This window comes from Drosophila eugracilis, unplaced genomic scaffold (genome assembly GCF_018153835.1).
Source record: "Drosophila eugracilis isolate 14026-0451.02 unplaced genomic scaffold, ASM1815383v1 contig_90, whole genome shotgun sequence".
NCBI classification, from domain to species: Eukaryota; Metazoa; Arthropoda; class Insecta; order Diptera; family Drosophilidae; genus Drosophila; species Drosophila eugracilis.
This window is the reverse complement of record NW_024573812.1, coordinates 4,072,580-4,096,944: the sequence shown is the minus strand read 5'-3', so window position 1 is coordinate 4,096,944 and position 24,365 is coordinate 4,072,580. Positions and strand designations below refer to the sequence as shown.

At 37.6% G+C, this 24,365-nt stretch overlaps 4 protein-coding genes across 5 annotated transcripts in view; 1 reads left to right on the top strand and 3 right to left on the bottom strand.

Moving 5' to 3' along the window:
- LOC108112616 (calbindin-32) overlaps nt 1–20,192 on the top strand; it is a 24,611-nt gene extending 4,419 nt beyond the window's left edge. The window contains exons 2-12 of one of the 2 annotated variants that reach the window (XM_017222707.2): nt 7,660–7,882; nt 8,025–8,110; nt 8,169–8,258; nt 9,382–9,468; nt 9,545–9,685; nt 10,173–10,228; nt 10,300–10,345; nt 15,482–15,493; nt 18,182–18,238; nt 18,320–18,391; nt 18,450–20,192. In XM_017222707.2, the coding sequence (XP_017078196.1) occupies nt 7,732–7,882; nt 8,025–8,110; nt 8,169–8,258; nt 9,382–9,468; nt 9,545–9,685; nt 10,173–10,228; nt 10,300–10,345; nt 15,482–15,493; nt 18,182–18,238; nt 18,320–18,391; nt 18,450–18,596 (945 nt within the window). In that variant the 5' untranslated portion in view covers nt 7,660–7,731 and the 3' untranslated portion in view covers nt 18,597–20,192. The remainder of the gene's footprint in view (nt 1–7,659; nt 7,883–8,024; nt 8,111–8,168; nt 8,259–9,381; nt 9,469–9,544; nt 9,686–10,172; nt 10,229–10,299; nt 10,346–15,481; nt 15,494–18,181; nt 18,239–18,319; nt 18,392–18,449) is intronic. The other variant, XM_017222709.2, reaches the window with a different exon arrangement.
- On the bottom strand, nt 20,120–21,270 carry LOC108112618. The gene is made up of 3 exons (XM_017222710.2): nt 21,174–21,270; nt 20,462–20,905; nt 20,120–20,406 (listed from the first exon to the last, which is right to left on the bottom strand). The coding sequence occupies exons 1-3, from the start codon at nt 21,242–21,244 to the stop codon at nt 20,193–20,195; spliced, it is 729 nt and encodes a 242-aa protein (XP_017078199.1). The 5' UTR covers nt 21,245–21,270; the 3' UTR covers nt 20,120–20,192.
- On the bottom strand, nt 21,007–22,803 carry LOC108112613 (CAAX prenyl protease 1 homolog). The gene is made up of 2 exons (XM_017222704.1): nt 22,628–22,803; nt 21,007–22,577 (listed from the first exon to the last, which is right to left on the bottom strand). The coding sequence occupies exons 1-2, from the start codon at nt 22,736–22,738 to the stop codon at nt 21,318–21,320; spliced, it is 1,371 nt and encodes a 456-aa protein (XP_017078193.1). The 5' UTR covers nt 22,739–22,803; the 3' UTR covers nt 21,007–21,317.
- LOC108112612 (CAAX prenyl protease 1 homolog) lies at nt 22,781–24,365 on the bottom strand. Its single transcript, XM_017222703.2, has 2 exons — nt 24,174–24,365; nt 22,781–24,119 (listed from the first exon to the last, which is right to left on the bottom strand). The coding sequence occupies exons 1-2, from the start codon at nt 24,273–24,275 to the stop codon at nt 22,878–22,880; spliced, it is 1,344 nt and encodes a 447-aa protein (XP_017078192.1). The 5' UTR covers nt 24,276–24,365; the 3' UTR covers nt 22,781–22,877.

The following is a 24,365-nucleotide window of genomic DNA, read 5'->3' as shown; positions in this document are numbered from 1 at the left end:
AAGAAAGAAGAATTCCAAATTATCATATGAAAAACCACCGTTTAGTCTATAAACATGACATAATGGTTTCGAAGGAGTTACTCTTCCTTTCGATAATTCAAACCTAAATTCTCACTCTCTTGATATTACGCATACGCAGTGTATACCTTAAACTAACTATAAACACTTTTTAATCTCTAAACCTATAAAATCCCACACCTTTCACAAAATAATTACCTTTCCTTACAATAGTTGTAACTTTCATTTTGTAACAATTTTGATATTACGCATACGCCTCGTATACCATCATGAAACTTTAATCAATCCAAATGTCACCCACTAGACATCAGAATACCCACATTGCAGACCATAATTAATCTATTCTCCTCAAATCATTGCTTTTTTAAAGCAATAGATCAATGTCTGAAGCGGATCGCATGCTAGGGAATTGAAAGCTTTAATTCACAGCTGACGGTTACTAATAACAATCCATAAGAACGACCACATGGGGAGTTTTCATGGCACGACATCGCTTTCTGCTCTGCCCATTGGGAATTTAATTAAAACTGTCTAAAGCCCAGCGGGTGTCAGTCGCCGGACAAAAGCGCACCAAAAAACCAACCGTTTTGTCATGCAAAAAACCATTATTCTTTAGATTTTTATTCATGGTAGATTATTTTTCAATATAAATTCAACAGATCCCAATGGTTAGCCAGAGTTGGCCAAGCTAATTACGGCTCCGCAGCGACCAATAAAATGTAATTAAACTACAGATAGCAAAAAAGAAAGAAAGAAAAAACACCACCTCAACTAGCTTAAAAGGAAACCACTGAAAATAGTTTTTTCCCTCTGGCCCTGCGAATTTTCACACATTTTCTTTCACACGCAGCGCTGCTGCTGCTGGAGCTGAGGGGGCAAAGAAAAATACAAATGAAAAATAAAATACACAAAGGCTTTCAAGCAGCGGGAACATCAACAACACATCGTAAACAACTCTTGGCCAAAATGGCATGACAAAAAAAAAACCTCGAAATATGAAAAACCGAAACAGATGCAAGTAACCCCCCTGGAAGATTCTTGTAATTCAGAAAATTGCTTATCCAACACACGAGTATACAAATTAGGCGAACTATCGACAGTAAATTACAAAGGAATTCTTTTGCTTTTTCTTCATAGACGTTCTATAATTTCTATAATTGTTTACAAAGTGGCCGAGTGGTCTCCTCCGGAGGAAGATGCAAAGTACATACATAAATCAACATCAGAGGCGTCCTACTAAATCGTTCGACGCTGCAGAGGAAGGAAAAATAAATAAAGCTATTTATTAAAATCCAAAAGCCATAAAACATTCAATTAAGTGAGTTCTTCGAGAAACTGGGAAACGTGTGAATTATAATTATACCTATACAAAAAATGACCACTTTTGGGCAATTAAAATTGTATTTTTGCACCCCATAAATTGAGAGGAATTTGCTACATAAATCAGCGACAAGTTGCCTGTCTTTCTATTTGCAGATTTTCATCTTTTCTACCCATAATACCCCGTCTTTGTATCTTGGCACACAATAATCTCGTCAGTGATGACCTAGCAAATTGGCATTTAAATTTTTAACTGCATTTTTATGATGGTTGTACAACCCACTGACTACCATTTTCTCCTTCGGGGGGGCAAATAAAATAAACCGTAATGCAATAAATTAAGCTGTTTTCCTTGTCCTGGTCCTTTTGCAAATTGTCTATTGGTCTCTTTTTTTTTGCTGGGCCATAAATTAAACCTTTACCAGGCCAAATCTTTTGTGTCCGAAGGCCTAAGCCGTTTTTCGGGGATAAATCTCCAGTTGGTCTTTTGTAGGCGAACAAGCAAATCAATGTTGGGGTTTGGGCAGTTTAATAACCAGCTCATGGGATTAACTGATGAACATTCCATTTTTATAACCAACCTTGCATAAATAAGCATATTACTTGAGGCATGCCAACCGAAATGTCAATGTCAACTGGCGTCGTTCTGGGCCTTGGGTGCTCTCCTCTTTTTCTTTTTGGGGGAATGGGCTTAAAGTAGCCCAAGCCAAGGCTAAGTTTATTATGCCGCGAAAAATGCAGACCCTTGAGTATGTGAGTGCCGTAACCCTTGCACTCAACACACACAAACATACAAGAAAAACAAAGAACCAAGTCTCAAAGTACACCCACCAGCACGTGCATACAATGCGGAGCACCTTGTGTTTTACATTTCAAATGTTCTAGTACAGTGATAACTATGAAATTGTGGAAATTAGGTTGGGTTTCAAGCTGAAGTGCAACTTATAGAAGGTTTAAAGGTAATAAAAATTCCTGAACTGAATATTGAAATGTAAACAAAAACAAAAAATATTTAAGATAACTTACTTAATTTTATAACTATTTTTATTTCACATTTAAAAAAATATTCTTGCCATTGAAAATCATGAAAAAATGCATTCAAGAGTTGGTTAGCTGCCTTTGAAGCTTCACAAAAGTGCATACAAATAATGACTAATTAAAAATTTATGTTTAAGCGAAATCATTGATATGATATTTTTATGTTTTCCATTCAAAGTCTTCGCTCTATTAAAAATTATAATTGCAGACCAACTTATTTTATGAATTGGCGTAAAGTTTACGGTCATCTGCAATTCATTTCTTTCTATATTTAAAAAGATAATTAAATGCTTATTTAACTTGATGAAATGCCTGAGTTTGGCTACTTATTTTCAGAAAAATATTTCTAATTATAGTTTTTATTTGCAATTAAGATTGTACCTCAACCGAAAGTCTATATATTTAGCCTCATCTGTAAATAAAACTGGAGCAGGGAAACTTTCTGTCAGTCAGTCACTAAGTCAGTGAGTCACCCAGTCAGTTAGTCACTCATTCAGTCAGTAATTTATTTCAATTCTGGTGTCTGAGCTTCAGGTCCCTTGCACTTGAATACATTTTACAGCAGACTGTCTGTCGTTTCGGTCCGCTCATGTTTCAATGTCAGAGATGAGTGTTAGAGAGTGGGAGAGTTTTCCATATTATTATTTATGAATACGACTTTTGGCTGACATTTATATTTTGCGGCAGATGCTCGGGTTTTGTACTAGTTTCGCTAGAAGTCGAAGAAGTGTAAGGGGTTTACGGGCTACTTGTGAAAAAGCTCTTCTAGTTTTACAACTGCTTCAGTCAGGGCCAGCGAAACCAAAGTAAAGTGCAGTAAAAGTGGAAAAATTATGGTCAGGTAGTAAACCGGAAATTTCCCATTACACGAAAAGCTAATGGAAGTAAAAGAACTGGTCGGAAGTTCCCATCATTGTTGAACAACCTTAACCTAAGTGCATTTTTAGATGCATTAGAACATTGATATGATTCTATTAGCTGGCACACTCTGGTTTTATCACCTCCAGAAGGGATCATCAAGAAGGACATTAAGGGAAATGGTAATTGATGGGGAAAATGATGGATGCCTCAGGATGTCATCGATCCATGAAGAGGTCCTTGGGTAAACGGAGAAAGTTGAAAATTGAAATTACTCGAACACCTTTGGAGTGAAAATGGTAAAGAAAAAGCTTTATTAGTCGTTAATCAAGTTGAGTGGTAAATACCTCAGAAATTATTTAAGAGAAGTCGAAGTTTGTGTCCATAAAAAGAGCTTATATGAAAAGTTTATGAAAGCTTAAGTAATTTTTATTAAAATAAAGTTTTTTATGTTTCAAAACAGAAGCGAAATTTGTCAAGATTTTTATATAATATTAAAAATAAATTCAAATTAGAATTAAAATGGATTTAAGAATGGAAAAATGAATTTCCTTCTCTCTTCTTTTTTGAATAATTTTCTTATTAATGCAACTAAAATATGCAATTTAGTCCTTAGTATCACCAAAGTTAGTACCTACTGTTAGGTAATTAAAGCTAAATATAGCCGCACTGCAGGTATCAGACCAAATCAAAGGCAAAACACTAATCCATAATTCAGACTTGGTAGAAAGCCGCAGAAAGTCGGGCCAAAGTGCTTAAAATAGAAATAATAACAGACACGCCAGCAACAAGCGCAAGGAAAACCGGGAAAATGCGAAGGAAAATGGGAGGGAAGGTAAAATGCGAGGGAAATGACAGCCAGCCGAGCGAGGAAAATAAACAGAAAAACACTCAAATTAAATTGCGAACTGAGCTTAATGCACTTAAAGTTGGTACATGTTGTTGGCGAGGAAAGCAAAAGGGTGGCCCAGTGTGGGTGGTAACTCAGTGGCAATGTCAGGGAGAGAGACAAAGGGATGGATGGATGGGTTGATGGTTGGATTCCATTGACAGGTAAGCACAGTGGCAAGCTTTCCCTGCTTTTCCTGAAGGCACTCGAACACGCGCCCGAGAAAAGCCAAGAACTGAGAACTGTGAATCGAGTGTAAGTCGCCGCGGCTTATGCAATGCGGCCAACGAGGCTTGACAATTTGGTTTGCTTATCTGCGTTTTTTGGCCCAAAGGGCTTTCATTCTGCCTTTTGCCATGCAAGGCGGCCATTAGTGACGTTGACTATATATATTTCCTGTTCAATGGGTCTCTTTCACCTATTGATTCATTGCGACGAAAGAATATTTAAATATCAAGTTGGCCAAGTAAGTTTATTTTCTTGGGGACTCTTTTTTTTCGTCTTCGATTTCGTGGCTACAACTTTTTATCTGCAGGATTTTATTTGTTGTTTTTTTCTGCTTTTATTGTTGTTTTATTGATTTAATTTGTTTCGGCCCTAGGCTGGAAAGTATTGAATATTCATAAAGCTGTTGGGGAAAAATCAGTGAAAAGTTTTCTTGTTTATTCAAAGTGACACTGACTGAAAGTTCACTTTATTCCCAATGCAGTTGTGTTTATTTTTTAAAGAAAAAATATCACAAAAATTGGGAGATTCTATAGAAAGTTAAAGTTAATTTCCTTTAGTTAAGGGAAACATTTTATCTGACAAGTTTAAAATTTATAATAATTCTTTCACCCATATTGATTTATGTTTTACTCAAGCTGCAAGAGATAGAATATTCAAACTGCAATTGGAAAAAGGCAGTTGAAAAGTTTTCCCATTTATTTAAAATGTTCAATCTGGGATTAAGATATTTCATTTGAAAGCTGGCTTTTTGGATAAACTATTGTTGTGGTTTCTTTGGTCTTATTTAAGGCATAACAAAAAGGAAGATTTTATGTCCTGGAGAAGACAACTGCAGCTGGAAATTGGCTTCCAAGAAATGCTGTTAACTTCTTTCTTGTTTTTGTCTAAACAGAATTTAAGTCATAAATTCTTTGAAAAAGTTATTTTTTCGCTGCTAAAGAAGTTAGCTCCTATTTCCCTTAACTCCCTCATTAATTTTAGTTTCCCACTAAAAATACCAGCACCTTCCTTTTCTATGCAAATCTCTTTTACAAAGTCAAGTACCTACGCAACTTAGTCCATAGCTCATTACACAATTTATATTAAAGACGTAACTTAACCCTTGGCATCCAGGGCAACATTAGCTGGCAGTTGGAGCAGGGCCAAAACTATTTGCCATATTGCACACTGAATTGCAAAAGTTCTCGGCCAGCATTCCGCTATAATCGTATAAATACACGTATACAGTTCTAGCACTTCCATTCTCTACAAACATTTATATTAAAAAAAAAAAAACAACGAGGAAAAACAAGGACAACAAAAGGATGTTTGTGGGGTGAAAAGCGGAAGAGGCTCAAAGCCATTGCAGTGGGTGAAATGCAATTTCCAGGCCATAAAATGGATGGGCTGGGAAAAAAAGAGGCAGAGAAGTCCTTTCACTTGGCCTTAACGAAAGCGTTTGCAGGTAATGACCATCATCGTTGCCGGTTAATGCGGGCCAACTTGTACCAATGGCAGATAACACGAGTTCTCAAAGTTCCGCGGCGAACAATGCGAAAAGTTTCGCTGCAAATTAAATGAAAAGTTAATATTGGCAGCGTGTTCGATAAACAATAGGGACACAGTCAACAAGTTTATCCTAATGCGATTATTGCACAGTGCCTAATGTCTTTGCGAAATTGGCAAGCCATTTAAGTTGATGAGGTTTGATCAAGGAAATCAGATGTTTTCGTAGAAAATTTATTTAAAAATATTTTTCAGAAAACTCATAAAAATTTAAGAGTGAAGGAATCAGCTGTTCTGTTAAGTTCTTCTATCTTCTAGAATGTTCTTGATTTCATATTTTCTGCTGAATTTTTAAGTTTTTACCAAAGTGATTTTAAATCCCAAGATATTGTCTTTCCATTTTCCTCTCCTTTTTTCAATAAATGTAAAACCTTGTTAAGTACTCTTCGCACTTTTCGCTCTTCAAATTCAAATTAGTGGCGATTTTCTTGAGTGCCATGAACAGTGTGCATTGCGAAACTCATTTAGCGGCAACAGCTGCTGCAAATTTATGCTCACGGCTTTTCTATTCTGAGCCGAGCGTTGTTTTAGCCACAGAGAAGCGACCGCAGGAAACTGTCAACGATTCCCACCGCATATATCCGGTTGCCGGTAAAACGAGCAACCGAGCTGGCTAAATCCAAGCCAAACTACCACTGTTCAAAGTCCACTTAAGCTTAGCTTAGCATTTGATAATTCCAGCATGGAAATTAATTTGTTTGTTTTAACATTAATTTGAATCCTTTATCTTGGCTTAAATATTTGTAAATGCACGTAATTAAAAAGGCCGAAAAATAAAATATTTGGCCTGATTAAGAGCTGTTGTTTATTAGGTTTAAGCATTGGGTTTATTGATTTTATTTTACGAGTTAATGTGAAATTTTTCTAGGGATTCAAAAAAAGAAGCAAAAATATTAATTTCAAAGCCGGAAAGTATGCAACGGTAGCTTAATATTTTCACATTGTTAGAGAAGATAAAAAGTACCTTAAAAAATTATTAAAATTTCATTAAAATAAAACTAAAACCGAAACCTTATCTACTAAAAAAATTTTAAGTGATTATTTTTTTTAAAATTTTTATAAAATAAAAAACAAGCTTACCATACTAGGTTCTTGAAGATGTAAGAAAAATACAGAACTTGTGCAAAGCAGCGGAAGGTTGATTTAAATAGTGGCCTTCCCTCCCCTTTGGTAATTATTTTTGTAAGTGTTCCGCTTTCAACCGCAGTTTCTTTTCCGCCCCAACATCATCTGCAGCCCCGCCTTAAGCCCAGAGCTTTCCTTTCTTATTTTTAGAGCCACCCACCTGGGGGTGGCAGTACGAGACGACTGCAGATGTGGGTTGTTCAGCAATTTTGTTTACATTTCTTGTTTTTCTTCTGCTTTCCGCTGGTGTATTTAACTCACAATGACTTGTGACAGGGGCGGTGTCAAGCGATGAAAAAGTAGGGGACGACGGTGGAAAAAGGGAGGTCACTTGGGGACCGCGTGTAGGTGACGTCCTGTCTCATTTCAGCTGCGGGGAATCCCCGCTCACGAATGCAATGTCGACGTTTCCTGCGCTGCACTGGGAATCCCGCAGCGACCATTTCTCACCCAACATACGTATCTATGTGTGTGTGTGTGTGCGAATGTTTCTCTGTGTGGGTTTCTTGTGGGTGTTTCTGTTTTATGCTATTAATTTGACAGTTTCTGCTGCGCTGACAACTGGCTTTTCCCCCAGACACCGAGCATAGCCTTTAATGGCGGCAAAATTAATTGTTGTATTCCCTGCTCTTCCCCAGATAATTGCCCAGCATCCAAGTTTCCCAACGAGGACAAATAAACTTACAAAGTAAAAAAACAAAGCAACAGAAATGGATTCAGCTGCTGCCGCCGCCGCCAAGCGCGTTCAAATCGAGAAGGCCCACAACTTTATGCGCCAATATCGCGATCCCGAGTCCAGGGAACTGAAGAAGCTATCGGCCAATCAGTTCATGGATGTCTGGGCGCATTACGATAAAGACGGTGAGTTAAGATTTAATCAGGAAAAGTCAAAAAGATATCTTTAATGCCATATTACATATTTCCTTGTTCAAGAAACTGCTGATTATTATTCCAACTTAATAAAAACAAATTCAAATCAAACATTCTCTTTCTCCTTTGCTAGGAAATGGCTACATTGAGGGCACCGAGCTGGATGGCTTTCTCAGGGAGTTCGTCTCAAGTGCCAATGCCACAGACATTAGCCCCGAGGTGAGTTTCAAGTGGAATCGACCAAATGCATCTTAATCTTTCTTACTCTAACCCCCAGGCTGTCACGGACACCATGCTCGAGGAGCTGAAGTCCTGCTTCATGGAGGCCTACGATGACAATCAGGATGGCAAAATCGATATCAGAGAGGTATGTATTACCTACGGCGTTATTCAAGCCCCCGCAATGCTTTCCTTTACAGTCCCGAAAACTGACCGCACATTTGAACACAAATTTCGTTTTGATGGTGGCCACCATGTTGTATGCGCAATGTTGTCTGTATGGGCTTTTTGTATTCGAAATGACATTTCCTTGAGTCGCGGTGGCGCCTCTTTTGCCTTTTTTCAAATTGGTTTTTAAATGTCTCGCCCCACCCCGAAACCAATAAATTATTTGGCGTTTTCCCCCGACGAAAACGGAAAAAAAAATCAACTTTCTGGCAAGGTCTCTACCCAAAAAAAAAAAACTTTTTCTTCTTTCTGATTTTGTGCGGGGCCACATTAAATGAGTTTTTAATTGAAGTTGGACCGGCAGCAGCGGCACGGACTATTGAAAGAAGATTTTTCTGTATGGTTTTCTTTTATTATTTTCCTTTTTTCCTCTTCCACCAAATAATAAAGCGCACTTTTAGGGGCGTACAATGGACTTTGTGATAAATGAGCTCACGAAAAAAAATAGAAAGTTTCTTGGTGAAAGAAAAGTGAAAAGTTCAAGTAGCCGGGTCCCTCATGGATTGCTGATTAAGGTTTGCTGGGAATACAAAAGGCCTAAAGCAGAGCCCGAGCATTCATAATTCATATAGTTCACATTATTCATACGCCACGTCGAACATCGATTGAAATGACTGTGGGTTAATTTTCGCTGTTTGTTTGTGGGTTTCCTGTCTGGCTTGGCTTGTCAACATGGTTTTGGCCTGGGGATAAACTTTAATTGCGATAGTCCAGTAATTACCAGAAACATAAAATAAAAATGTAAATTCCCCAACGACAGCGAATTATAAAGTTTTCCCGGCCACAGCTGATTACTAGTGAAGGGCGAGAGCTTCAATTCGACACTTAAATTATGCCGGAAAGTTTTAACGAATGCCGAGAACGAAACTTTTCGAGTTGTTCTTCCCTAATGAAAGTGCAGCAAGATTTTCCCAACTCTCAGGCAATGCACCGGAAAAATAGTTGAGACTAAAGAACCCACTAGACCCTTTTCTTTTTATAACTTATTTCATCGTCAAGTCACGCATTAAAACAAGAGGAATTTCCTCCTTTTTTTTCTGCAGCTTGCTCAACTTTTGCCCATGGAGGAGAATTTCCTTTTGCTCTTCCGCTTCGATAATCCCCTGGAATCTAGCGTTGAATTCATGAAGGTAGGTGACAATCAGGAATTTTCCAACCTGGAATTCCCCCAAATTAATTTGCAATCTTTTCTTGTCTTTAAATTAGATATGGCGTGAATACGATACCGATAACTCGGGTTACATTGAAGCGGATGAGCTCAAGAATTTCTTGCGCGACTTGCTCAAAGAGGCCAAAAAGATCAATGATGTGTCCGAGGACAAGCTCATTGAGTATACAGATACTATGGTAAGTCATTAGAAAGGTATTTTAAACATTAAACATTAAAACATTAAGTTCTTAATATGAATTTGTATTAATTAAATAAAATTATGGACTGAACTACCAACAGAAAAAAGTATCTTGCTAAGATGAAGTGGTCATTCATCTGGAATATTTAATTTAAAAATTACTTAAAAATAAGAAGACATTTTTTCAAGCTATTCACGAACTATAGAGACTATAACTTAAATCTTCATACTGACTTCTCACCTAAATAAATTATAAATTCCATTAAACAAACCACAAGTTCAGGTTCATCATAAGTAAGACACGAGTAGATGATGTCAACACACAAGCAGAATTCCTAAACAAAAACGATTCAGTGCTAATTTACATAAGTACGACAATGCTATGATTATTGAGAGATGTACTAATGTATGCAATTGACACACAATGGTGTAAATAATTTAGTTTTCCTATTAGCCAAAGATAATGTATGCCCATTCCTTTGCAGCTCCAAGTATTTGATGCCAACAAGGACGGACGCTTGCAGCTGTCGGAAATGGCCAAGTAAGTGTCCTTGAAGTCTCAAACTGAAATTTCAGACAGCAGCAGAGCAAAACCTAACTTATTTATTGCAGATTGCTTCCGGTTAAAGAGAACTTCCTTTGCCGCCAGGTCTTTAAGGTAAGTGACAAGCAACGATAACCCAATGACTTCCAGTTGAGTCAGAAAACATCGTTCAAACGAGGAAATTGCCGATAGCAGTAACAAATCAGAATTTTGTGGTTTTCACAAAAAATGTAATATTAAGAATTCAGTTAAAATACTCAAAGAAAACATACGCGGCTTGCCTTGAAAACAAAACACGTTTAGCACCTAGGTTAGCCTGGATTTATTGGTTCCTCACTAGCTGCAGCCTTGACTATCTAATTTAGCTTTTGCAACTAATAACTCAATCAATAATGCATTTTTATTTTTTGCTTTCAATTTTGTTGATGTTTTCTTTTAATTTTGTCTGTGCCGAGTTGGAGGGTAAATAACATTAGAGATAACATCAATGCTAGTTCATAGTAAAAAACTTAAAGTTAGAGAGAACTACCAGTGGGAAACCATCATCAATCTCCTTTGGAAAGTTTGGGATTAAAAAATGTACTCATAGATATAATAATAGGGGTTTAATGGCTAAATGTAATCATAAAGCTTGTCCTTTTTGGTAATAGCCAGTATATAGTTAACCAACTTTCATTTCAATTTCACATGAACAAGCAATTATTGGATAAATGCCATGCAATGGTTAAGTGCATTCCACTGCATTTCCGTGTAATATAAAAAATATATAAAAATCAATGGACTAGTGTAACGAAAAACTTTAAAACCAAATGATTCGAAAGGCAAAGTACTTTAAATATATATAGCGTTTTTATTTTGACATTCCTTTCTGTATAGAATCCTGAATTGGCTTCGTTTTGTTAGGCAAACCGAACTTGAAAACCCTTTTAGAGCTTTTTATTCCCGCTCGACAGATCAGCAAATACAGCTCTTGAAAAGGACAAAGCCACTATTTATTTGTCCTTTCGCTTTCCAAACAAATTCGACACTGAACGCAACATTGAAAAGTTGTGGCCATAATAAAAAAAAAAAAAAAAAGAAAAACGAAATACTCAAGCCAATTCTGACTGCGTCGCAACAAATAAAGCCATGGCCAAAACCAGAAATAGCTGTTCCGCTGAAGAAGAAGGCAGCAAAAAAAAAAAGAAAATACCAAGAAATATTGTCTGCAATCGTAAAAATAAACGAAGCAAAATGGCAAAGCTCAGCTGAAACTGGCAGGTGCTTTCACCCACTCCCATTTTCCTGTCTTTTTCTCTTTTTCCACCGAAATAAAATGCGTGGGAGCTGTGTTAGAATCAATTTCCTAAAGCAGACGCTTTTCTTTTCTTTTCTTTTTTTTTGTGCTCAAGCGTCAACAGATTTGATGTGATTTGAATTGGGTAGTAAAAAATACAACAAAAAAAAGAATAGGAAGGAGAAGCTAAACAGCAACCACTGCATAAACAGAAGGTGGAAAGTCCCCCAAATGGCTGGCCATTAAATACTTTAATATTAGTTTGCCTCAGACAGATACCCGGAGCAATTAGCAAAAAGAAAAGCCATGTGGTGTTGGGGGAAAAACAAACTTTTTGGCCACTGCCGCCAGATGTTGGAGCTTAAAATTCCCCTGGGAAATTCGGCGAACCCATTTCGTCTTGGGCCAAATGCTGATGATGCCAAATGCGGTTAAATGAAGCTATGTCATTGCATTTGAGGCTGCCTCTGAATGTCACGTAACTTCCCGCAGGCCAAAACTTGGCCAAAATATATATATACTCGTATATAGAGAGAGCATGTTTTCTGTTCTCGCATTTTAAGCATGTTGGCAAAGAATCGGGACATCCAAACACCAAGAATTCTTTTTTTTTATATTTTTGCAGCACCAGCTGCTTGAAAAAGTCTGAAGGAAAAAATTCCCCAAATTTATGCAGGCCTAAGATTGATATTGTAAAATATTTTTATAGCCATAAAGAGAAATATTACTTAGTTAAATGATTATTTTTAATGATTGAAATACAACATTGAGTTTTCCTTAATTTCCTTAATTTATATCCAAAAACTTGATTAAAAAATGTTTATAGTTTGGAAATAAAATTAGTTTAAAATCATCAAAAAGCCAACATCTTTGAGACTAAGCTCAAATTTTGGTACATAAACCAGACACTAAGAAACCCTTCTCTTTTAATATTAACGAGGCTCCACTGTACAATAAAATATACTACTTAATCGAAGCAAGCGGAAATAAATGTTGGACCTTCAGCCTTCAGAAAACTCCCAATTTGCTGAGCCAGCCCCTTCGAAATTTTCCAACTCGCGTTTCCCACGCCTTAGGGCAACCTCTTTTTTTTCCACCTCTGATTCGTTCTCATGTTTGGATTTCCTTTTTGCTGTTTGCCACATGAACCACATCCCTTCACATATGTATGTCTGAGTCCATGGAACAGCAAAGAAAAACCACCTCCATTTGGTTTTTCGGTGTTGTTCTTGGCAATCAAGTGGGCTAGATCCACAGAAAAATGTTCTGAAGCAGGGGGGAAAATCGGAGGGCATTGAGAGCTCTTATTGTTATTTGCTGCAAATGTACGTGCTTCAGTCGCATTGACGCTTATTCTCATTGCTCATTGGCAGCAGTTGCCGAAAAGTTGGATGGTTTCCGAATATCGTGGAGCTGTCGGGGGAATTTCGGTGGATGGGAGAGTGAATCCTCCTACTCCTTCCCATCCAACCAAATGGTATCAAAATCAAAAGTGTTGCATTCAGGCTGTACTCACTTTGTATTGGTTTGGTTTGCAATTGGATTCCCATTGCACTATTTCACTTTGTTGGCTGCTTGATGGCACTCCCACGCGTTGTTCGGAAAATCGCTAACGAAAATTTGCCATTTCCAATGCTGTTCAACGCAAAGAAAACCCACGCTTGGTAAACTCTACTAGTTCAAAGCTAATTAATGTCGTATTTCCAAAGGAGGAAAAGAAGTTTTTGAGGTGAAAACAAATACTTGGAATTCCAAAGGCAGAAATAGCTGACCTTTCTTGGTAAGAGAATAAAGTTTAGTTTTTCAAGGACAAAACTGCAATGGTAAATCCAATAATGGGAAAGTGTCGTAGCAATCTTCATAAAATTCTTTCTTAAAATTCAAAAAAATTATTTACTTTTGTTTATTTTTCATTTCTATATTGAAGTCAGCTTTATGTCGGCTTACATCTTTCACCCTTTCCGAAAAAAAGGGAAGCTGGTGTAAATTCAAATTCAACTCGCATGTCCTTTCAACGAGATATTTCTGTGGTGTGTGCGAGTGGAAGGGAAACCCTGTTTCGGGAGCAGGAACATGAGCAATGTTGCGATGTGCACTCAGTGGAGCGGCAGTCCGAGCGAAAAGCAGCAGAAGAAGCCACAGAATTGCACAACGAACAATGTTCAGTGTTCATGGGCTGCATGCTGCATGCCGCATATTTGCTCATTGTTACGGCTCGCAGCACAAACGACATTTTATTTGGTTTTTATTGATGGCATGGAGTTGGGGAATCAGGACTCAGAGTCATGCATAACAATGTAGCGGGACAAGTTGGATTTTAATCGAAAAGCCACGACGCGGACATGGCTGATGTCTCTCAGTTCCGAGCCACTGAATCTTTAGGAATATCAGGAACCACAAAGAAGCCAAGGCACCTGACCACCAAAGATATGCGTACGTTCAGCGCAGTACTTTCGCCATCGTAATTCGGTCGTTATGAAGTACCATAAAAAGCAGGCATCGAGGGCTCAGGCAGCCATAAAATAGGCATTTCCAGCACATTTACCGAAAAGGTGCAGTTATTACTTTTATACTTATATATAGATATATAATTTCTTGGGACCATAAAAGCCAAGGCATGCATCAGCATTTTGATAACCGCAGCGGGACAGCAGCTGAGTTATATGCAGGACTCCGATGCAATGTCCCTAAGCTTTTACAGGACTCACCCCGAAACTTCTGTCTCCGGGCGTCCAATTATGTGGCACACTGTATTGCTGGCTGGTGGCCAAAAGTGCCAGAAAGCGTTATGCTAATGCACATCACGTATTCGCCGCATGCACCGCAACGAACAGTGACATAATGTGCTGCAACAGGAAAAGCCAGTGGAAATGGCAATAGGTGTGGACAGGGTGAAAAAACGGGGGAAAAGTGGTAGAAGAGTGAGGGACATGAAACAGCAGGACATTGGGAAAAAAACAACCTGGTACTCGTACACTTAGCTTTTTGTCACTCTCCTTATTTTTAATGTTTTTCGGGTTTTGCCGAGGCAGCAAAATAAAAAATACAGTCAAGGACTTTGGCTAAGTGAAAACGTGACATCGCGGCACAGACAATTTTTCGGTTGATTTTCTTTATGAGTTTCCTTAAGACTTGCAATTAGATCAAACTTTTAGCGATTAACTAACAAAGCCGAAATCGTTTTGCTCTCAAATTGGTAATGCATATGTTTAGTTTACGTTTAACTAAGCGTATACTTAATATTTTTAAACTTTTCATTTAGCTGCATCCAGATCTTAGATCTCTTTAGCTTACTAAAACTAACTAAAATTCTAGCTTAAAATTACTTAAAAACTTAATCAATGCTGGCAAATAAATAGTATTTATGCCCGCCTTGATTGCAATTAAAAAAAAAAAGAAAAAACAAATTTCATTTTATTTTATGACTTTTCTAACTTTCTATATATATATCTTTTTCGTTTCCCCCTCCGCCTACCTCCTCTATGCCATCTGTATCTATATGAACATAACAATATATACTATATATCTTTGCATATACTTCTATAATCTTGTGCATTTTTATTTCGAAAACCAACCAACATAATAATAACCAAAAATAAAAATAACAATTGCCGAATTAACTATATACCGTGCACGTGGTGTAAAAACATTTTGGGCTGCCACCTTCAACTTCCGACTTAACTCACAAATGCAATTTGAAAATCAACTCTAAAATAACTAAACAATTACCGCAAAAATCAAAACCCTTTCTGGCATCTGCTGTATATACAAAAATTTGCATACAACAATCTGCAACCAATTGCACTGCCAACAATGAAAACAAACAAAAATATTTCGTAAAACAATACACAAACTATTTACATTCCTGCAAACAAAACCAAACCAAAAAAAAAAAAAAAAAAACAAAAACCAATAAAATGAAATAAATAACATAAAAAACTATTATATATATATATATAAACCACACACTAAAGGAGGGCATTGATGTAAGTATCTTTCACCCCATCATCAAGCATTCAAACGGCAAAAAAAAAAAAAAGAAAGTGCCTCTCAAAAAACAATTAATTCCTGTGGGTAAAATAACGATTATAAAGACACTGGTGGCCCATTTAAACTCTCAATAAAATTGTATAATTTTGTACTTTGGATAATACAAGTGTTTAGCTATTGTTTTTTATTTCACACTTGATGAAAATTTAATATTTTCAATTGATTTGTTGTTTTTCATTTTGTAGTTTGCTTGTTTTTCCATTCGATTTGACAAACAAAATAATAGGAACACAGAAAAACCACTTAAATGCTTTGAATTGGCTTGGAAAAGTCTTGCTTACGAAGAGAAATGCATGGAATTTTTTCATTTATGTGGCTTTCTAAAATTAAACTAAAATATTTCTCAGTATTACTCAACTTAGTTCTGCGGTATGAATGATAAAATCTTTAAATAATAAGTCAGTTCTTAATATAAATTCTTGCCTAAAAGTATGCAACGATTTAGGTTTAGGAAGCACACTTTTAAGCAGTTCTTTAATTTAGTTGAAGTGTCTAACTATTTTAATCTTTCAATATTTCTTTGACAATCACCCAAAAACTAAAGTTGTTTGTTCTTTTTGAAGTAATTAGTAAAAGCTTATTGCTTATTAGCGATAAGAAACTAAACTTTCTGCCAGTAAAAGTTTGAGTAATTTGCAATCTAGCCATTTTTAGGGTCCTAACCCAAAAAACCTTTCTCAACTTACCAAATGCTACTCTACTCCAACCACAAGGCAACCGACTTACAGCAAGAGAATGATAGCTACGAGCTACTAATTAGACTTTTGATGGCATTGGTCCACCCCAATTCCCCACTTAACACATCCCGAGCCCAAATGTACGTGAACAGCTTTGGCCTTAACGATGTGAGGTCCACGCAAATTACACGTTGATGTGGAATTCCATCTCCTCCTCTATGGGAACCTTTTGCATAATTTAGTCATTCAGTTTGTGGACTTGGGGTGCGGCAGAAGGGAATGGATATATTTTGTGGCACTTCCATATGGATAATGGCTGCCGCAGGCTGACACGCTCTCTGCCACCGGCTTTTCAAAGTGTTGAAGTGTAAAATAATTACTTCATTTCATCAATGTGTGGGCGTTTTTGGGCATCACATCACATCACGTTCAAGGCGCAATTCGACTTAAGTATGAGCAATTTGACAAAGAGCCAGACCACAAAAAAAAAAATGTTGAATATATCTTCCTGTTCGTGTGAAATTCAATTTAAGGAGCTTAGCCACCGCTAAGTGGAAACGGGTTGGCAATTTATAATGCCCGAGCTAAGCACATTTTTCTTTAAGCTGAAGCGGAAAAGGGTTCCCGCTTAATGGGTTTCTAATCCCGTTAAGAACGCAAAAAGAATGCGCCAACTGCGTTTTCATGGCGCCAGTAAAACAAATGTTATCAGACTTTCCCAAGGCTAAAGAAAACAAAACCTTAAGTTTCACCTCGCAGCTTTACGCTCGCACCTTAGAGGCACTGAAAACAACCGAATTTTCTTTCAAATTCAAGGTTTGAATTTTACTATATCTATTTTATATTTTTACAAACTCTTAAGAGATTTTAGATATCAAAGTTTATTATAAATGTGACTTAAAGTGAAAAATCCTCAATAAAAAATATCCACTATTAGCATACAACATTTCCCCCAGTGCCCTGCTGAAAACTTTTGAACTTGAGGCGCCACCTTGGCCACATTGCATAACCCCCAAAATTACAAACTGCATGACTGTGTGGGAGTTTATGTGAATGGAGGCTTACATATAGGGAAAAATAATTCGAGCAATTTGCCGTTCGCAAATGGAATCGATAAATTTCGTGTTTCCCGCGAGGAAAACACATCCGGGGCAATCCCAAATGAGAGCGGTGAATGGTAAAGACAAATCTGGTGTACCTGGCCCATAATTCATATTAATTAGCGAATGTCAACGGCAGAAGACACACACGTATATTAATTGGCTGTATGTTGCATTTAGCATAATTAGGCTTTAGCCGTAAGCATAACGAATGAGTGTGAATATGGAGTACCTTTCCTTTTTTTTTTTTCTCTGGCATGATACTTACTCCACTCCCTAGGGATATGCCTAAGTCAGAGTTATCGTTTCTCATTAAATAACTAAAAGCATGTATTTTATTACAATTATTTATTTTTTGCATGAATTAATGCCTTTGGCGCTTTAGATATTTAACCAATCGAAAACATAATTGCACCAAAAGACACAACTCGACCAGTAGTTTAGGTTGATAATGTTCTAAGGAAAAGCCATTGTAATAAGTTGCAGGATAATCGTGGTACGACTTCGACGCTGAGAAGTATGCTATGGATTATCCTAAAATTTACATCTAGATATTTGTTGTTCACAACATTTTGTATTTAGTTGGTTTATGGATTTAGCATACTTAAAGTACATAAAAACGAATAAACTTACAGACTTTTCCTTTAAATTTCCGCTATAAAATATTTTATTTCTCTTTTAACTTTTAAATAAAAACTTATGTTGTCTACAGGACTTCAGGACTTAAAAAGTATGCCAAATCTAGGTTGTACCCCAAACTTATAAATAAACCTTTATGTAAAACATGTATATTAAAGAGTTCTATTAGAGAATATAACAACTAATTGATATCATTTTATATCCACAGGGCGCCACAAAGTTGACCAAAGAAGATATTGAAAAAGTATTCTCGCTCTACGATCGTGTAAGTAAATAAGCGAATGATAACAATAATGAATAAATAACTTGGTATATTAACTAATAAAATAAATTGAAATCCATATAGGACAACAGTGGAACCATTGAAAATGAGGAGCTTAAAGGCTTCCTCAAGGACCTTTTGGAGCTGGTCAAGAAGGTGGGTTTCTATAAAAGAAAAGGTAAAGGGAGTTTTAATACTTTACCGTTCTTTCCAGGACGACTACGATGCCCAGGATCTGGCTGCTTTCGAGGAGACCATCATGCGAGGAGTTGGCACCGACAAGCATGGCAAGATCTCCCGCAAAGAACTGACCATGATCCTGCTGACACTGGCCAAAATATCGCCCGACGATGAGGAGTAAATCGAAGAAAATCGAAAAACATACCAAAAAGAGATTTTAGCCAACTCTATTTTTGTCACCCGATTGAAGGGATATCCAGATATGAGGCCAACCGAGGGCTTCGAGGCAATTGTTTACTTTAGAGCTGCATCCAGAAAAGGTCAGCAAAAAAAATACAGATTTTGATATCGGCGTAGGATCCTGAGCTAACAGCGATCCCAGCCGAGACGAAGCTATTGGTAACATAAATCTAATATAAATGTTTCAATCTTAAATAAATGTTTATCGTACGTTAAGATGTTGAGAGTATATTTCCCCCCAAAAAGTCAAACCAAAAAAAAAAAAAAAATATGAAACGGAAATTTATCCAATCAAACAATTTGCAACACTGAATCGAGCCACTTAAAGTAAACAATTAGGAAATGATAACATCAAGAGGAGATCAGTACATCGATTTTATATTATATTATATTATATTATATATGTACTTATATTTTCTATGTGTATTTGCATAAAGTATTTTATTTAATTACCAATTAAAACTTGAAATAAAAGTAGTTATATTTAAGGATACAAGATTTATTTGAGATGACTACCTAAGTATAAAAAATACCATATGTGTGGCTACAATCTGTAGATAATTGTTGTTAATATTTGTGACAGTATCCCTTTAACACAGCAACATAAACGTATTCTATGCAAATTCTCTACAAGTGGGTGTAGTTCGTTCTACATCCAAACTATATGTACTTATACTATACGTATGTAACTATATCTCCCGCAAACATCAATCAATCAATCAAGAGCCACTTGCAACAGCCCAAGGGTGGACGCCACTAATGCTGGTGAATGGGTATGCGAATGGAAATGCAAATGCAAATGCATCTCCCACCTGAACGTGACACTGTCATCCTGAAGGGTGGAAATGTACCTAGTTAATGTTAGACACACTCGTCCTTGTATTTTCCACCTGAGGGTCTGCGTAAGAGGAGATTATGTGGTGCAGATTGAGGGCAGTTGCTACTATAACATTTTCAATCAATTTCCCTGCTTAGGCAAAACGCTAAAATAAACTTAAAAAATGAAAAACTTAAACTATGAACTATCTAATGTTTTTTCAAGGTGCTATAGCTATATGTATTATTACTCATTTCTGTCCATATTCCTTTTCCCAAGCAGTTTTCCATTCTATATATTATATATTTTCAAAACCAAACTAATTTAAAACTAACTTAAGCTTTAAAACCAAGACAAATTGTTACAATCTTGAAACGGAGTTTACTCAAGGATTCATTATTAACTTGATTAACTTTAAAAATGAAACCATTAGGAAAAACCGATTGTACACACCCGTACATGCAACAAAATGCCAACTTAACATATAAATAAACTAATTACGATACAACTCTATATGATAACATACTTATGCTAATCCTAAGATATTGTTCAAAAAACCACATGCATGTAAAGCTTCGAAATGGACTTTCTCTATATACAACAAGATACCAAAATATCGAATATCTAAATGGATATATGTCTAATACTATGGAAATACAACAGAAATGTTTTAATAAAATAAATACAATCTATGCAGACATCAAGGGGTCAGCACTCCAATCACAGTCTTTCGATTTCCTCTACTTTATATAGCCGTATATACCGTCGATTGCATTTCTCCTGGCGTTCTAGAAGATTGTTCAGTTTTTTCAGCATATCAGTGGCATTCAACACTTGCTCGGTCAATGCGGAAACCAGAGGTCCATTCTGTTCCACTTCCGGATCGACGAGATTGTTGGCAATGTCCATGATATTCTTAATGCGCAAACAGAAACTGAAGTGGGGAATTTATAAAGTTGAGAGTTTCAAATAAATCATAAATATATTACCACTTGGCCTCCTTTTTTCTATTGCTGGTAATAAGCTGCCAGGCCATACAGTTCTTCAAATGCCAGGAGCAAAAGCCACTCTCCAGAGTTTCCGTGAAGGGATCAATCCATTCCTTTATCACCGCACACTGGGTTGGCGGAAATCTAACCTTCTCCACCAACCAAGTATGCCAAATAGTAGATTCGCTTTTCTGGAAATCTTCAATACTTTTCCATAACTTCAAATTATTGGACGCCAGACTCTGGTGAGTTGCCATTGAAGCTTTGACTTGGGGATTCCTTCCAAAATGCCGCTCTAAAAAGGCAGCCACCTCCTTTTGATAGTTTTGGGAGTTTGGCTCAACTACTGGGCCTTGCTCCATCATACCATTTTGGAGGTTCAACCAAGTGGGATTCGAGCAGAAGGATCGTGTTGTGGCATCTGAATAAGTTATAAAGGTTTCGCTAACGGATTTCATTTTGGAGGTTAGAATTGGAAAATATCATGAAAAATATCTTATAGAATATAATAAATAAGATTTTTTAATCCATAATTAAAATAAGGGTACTTTTAAATATATATTTTAACTTTTACAATTTTATTTCGGGTTAGAAAAAGGGATAAGTGTACAGTACAGAAGAGAAGAAAGACAGAGGGTAACATCAAAGCTTAAGGATTTCCCGTGATCGATCGTTGACATTATTTTGCTTCATTTCTTCATATAAAACTCACCCGCTGTCTATGCTGACCACCAATTTGGTAATAGTACCACAACCGGGCGTGGAAATTTCCGTTCGAGTCATACGGGCAATTTTACAGAATATCTCGAAAATTGTACAAAAAATAAACGGAAGTAAGAATCAGAGACTACTTGGATTATCGTTTTCCTTCTTTCATGTCCTTAGCATCTAATCTCTCCTGATATTCCAGTCTCTGAAGAATCGTGGGATGAGTATGATGCCAGCGAGCATAGCAATTGTCGTAGACCGGAAAACTCATGTGATCAGCATAGATCTTGATGAGGGCCATCCTCAATTGAATGGAGTATCCCATACGATGGGCAAAATTATCGGCGGCATATTCAAAGCGACGTAGATTCCATAACATTAGGACATTGGCCAGCGTGAGATATGGTGTCAGGGCAAATCTCAGGACAATGATGAATCCCACAATGATGGGCATAACGCCAGGTGCGAAACCAACTGCCATGTAAAGTTGCGGACAATGGAAGCATAATCCAAATAGACCCATGGTCAGAAAGAAGTGAACCTTCATGATGATCGTAGCCTTGTAGAAATGTCCATACTTCCAATGACCCAGCTCGTGGCAAACCACTCCAGCCACCTGTATATTTGTCAGTCCTCTGCCCACTTCGTAAGGTTGGATTTCACTAACTTCTTTTCCCTTGTTTAGTAGCAAGGTGTCAAAGATCACAATTCTTTTCAAACAGCAGCTTCCGTAAAAATAGGCATTACTATACTGCATTGTCCGGGTCCTAATAATGAATACACGCTTCATGGGAAATCCAACCACATCGCAGACTTTCTTCACCTCTGCATGCAGAGCAGTGCCCTCCGGCAGAACAACCTGTCGTCCAATGCACGGAATACAGCAGTAGGGCAAAAAAAACACTAGAATCAGGGTAAAGACGGCCCAAAACAGCCAAAACCAAAGAAAGAAATAGTAGCCGATTATTTGTACACTAATCACAATAAGAATCGCCACCGGGATAAGGACGAACTGGCTCAGGACAACGGCCAGGGCGCCAATACAGCAATAGAGGTACCACGGAAACTTGCCCGACATTCCATAGCGCAGCTCCAGCAGACACTTATCATAGATGAGCACCGGCAGAAACCTTATGCAAATGTATATGGTCAGATAGAGAACGAAGATCATGGTGATATAGAGCTCATCAGAGGTGATCGGCTTTAAGGTCTTGACCGAGAGACCCCAGAGAAAGGGATAGAAACCCAGGGCCAGCTCACACAGCGATATGATCAAGTCAATGAGGTACTTCCAGAGCTGTAACTCCGTTTTGTGCAGCTCATAGATGCGAGCCCGATAGTAAATTTCCGGAGGAATAATTCCTCTTAGGTCCTCTGGTACCATTATCGCATTAAGACACACCAATTGCTAGAAAAAGATATCTTTAATTGCCGATAAGTCATCATAACCATACTTACCTGTCTCTTGACGAGTATCATCAGCCATATCCGGTCAACTAAAACTATCAGACATAACACCACCAGCACAATAACTGGATCTACTTTTGGCCAAGAATCGTAGAATGCCATCAAAACTTATCATGTTCCCCCAACAAACAACAGCACCAGTTGTAAAAGATATATCTTATATTACCCAGATCAGATAATTCAATCAGAACCTACTATGTTTGATAGAAGTAGCCAAAAAAAAAAATATGTGTATGTCAGCTTATCGCCCAAGTCGCTGCAGCCGATCCAAGCGATCCAGAATGGTGGGATGCGTATGATTCCATCTGGAGTAGCACGGATCGGAGACAGGAAATGCCAGGTTATCTGCATACAACTTCAGAAGCGCTTGACTGAGTTCTCCGCCGTATCCGAGTCGATAGGCAAACTTATCAGCCTGGTATTCAAAGCAGCGCGTCATATTTAACATTGCGAAGTTGGCCAGCGTCATGTAAGGTGTCATTACAAAACTGAAGGTTATGATCAATCCAACGATTATGGGCTGCAGACCGGGTGCAAATCCCACCGCCTGGTAGATGGGTCCATGGGAAAACAAGACCGCGAACAGCAGGATAGTTAGTAACATATGAACTTGAAAGATAATTATCGCCTTGTAGAAGTGCCCATTTTTCCAGTGACCCAGTTCATGAGCTACGACAGCTGTCACCTGAGAATCCGACAGTCCTCTGCCAACTTCTTCTGGTGCTAGTTGGGAGAGATCTTGCTTTCCTCTATTCAACAGAAGGGTATCAAAGATCACAATTCTCTTGAGGCAGCAGCAACCGTAGAAAAACGCATTGCTTCCCGTGTTGGGATCATGCACCCGAATTATGCGAACCTGATGCATTGGGAAGCCCACCTGCCGCGTTAAGAACTCCAGTTGGTTGCGTAGGTTTGAGTTCTCCAGCGGCACACGCTTGCCAAAAAATGGATCGATAAGAAATGGGACCAGCAGAATTACGAATGCAGTTAAGATCAGCGATTGCACATACAAGCCCAAGGGAGCATAGGCATCCAAGCCGATGAACATGTAGACTATGGCAACTACCACTATGATCGTAATAGCAGTTCCAATAATTAAGTCAAAGATAAAGTGACAGATGCGAAACGCCAAAGGAGGATTCTTTTTGGGTTGCAAACTCTTGATGCAACACTTTTCGTAGATCATGGCCGGGATTATTTTCAGCCAGAAATACGCGCTCAGTAAGATCACAAAGATCACTGAGACGCAAGCCTCGTGTTCCATCCACTTCGCTAAGGCACATTTGGTGGCTATTCCATACAACCAGGCGTAAAAACCGAAGTAAAGCTCTAAAATACCAAATAAAACCACCATAAGCAGGGTGTTGACAATAGTAAACCAGCCCTTGTGAATCTTATAGAGGCGCATCTTATCATACAGTTCCTGCGACAAATACGGGCTAATCACACTCGGAACTTTGTTCGTTTTATAAGTCACGTTTATCTGAAACAATAAACTAATTTCAAAAAATACTTGTAAGATATTCTCAGCACTTACTTCTCGCAAGAGCAGATAAATGGCCCATAGATTGTCGATGACCAAAAACGCAATGATTATATAGAGTATTGCTATTGGATCATCCCAGAAGTACGCAGACATCTTGGCCTTCTCTGACAATAGCTTGACATTTTAGGCATATTTTTAAAATTTTGAAGCTCGTTAGGTGAACATTTTTTAAAAATGTTCTGT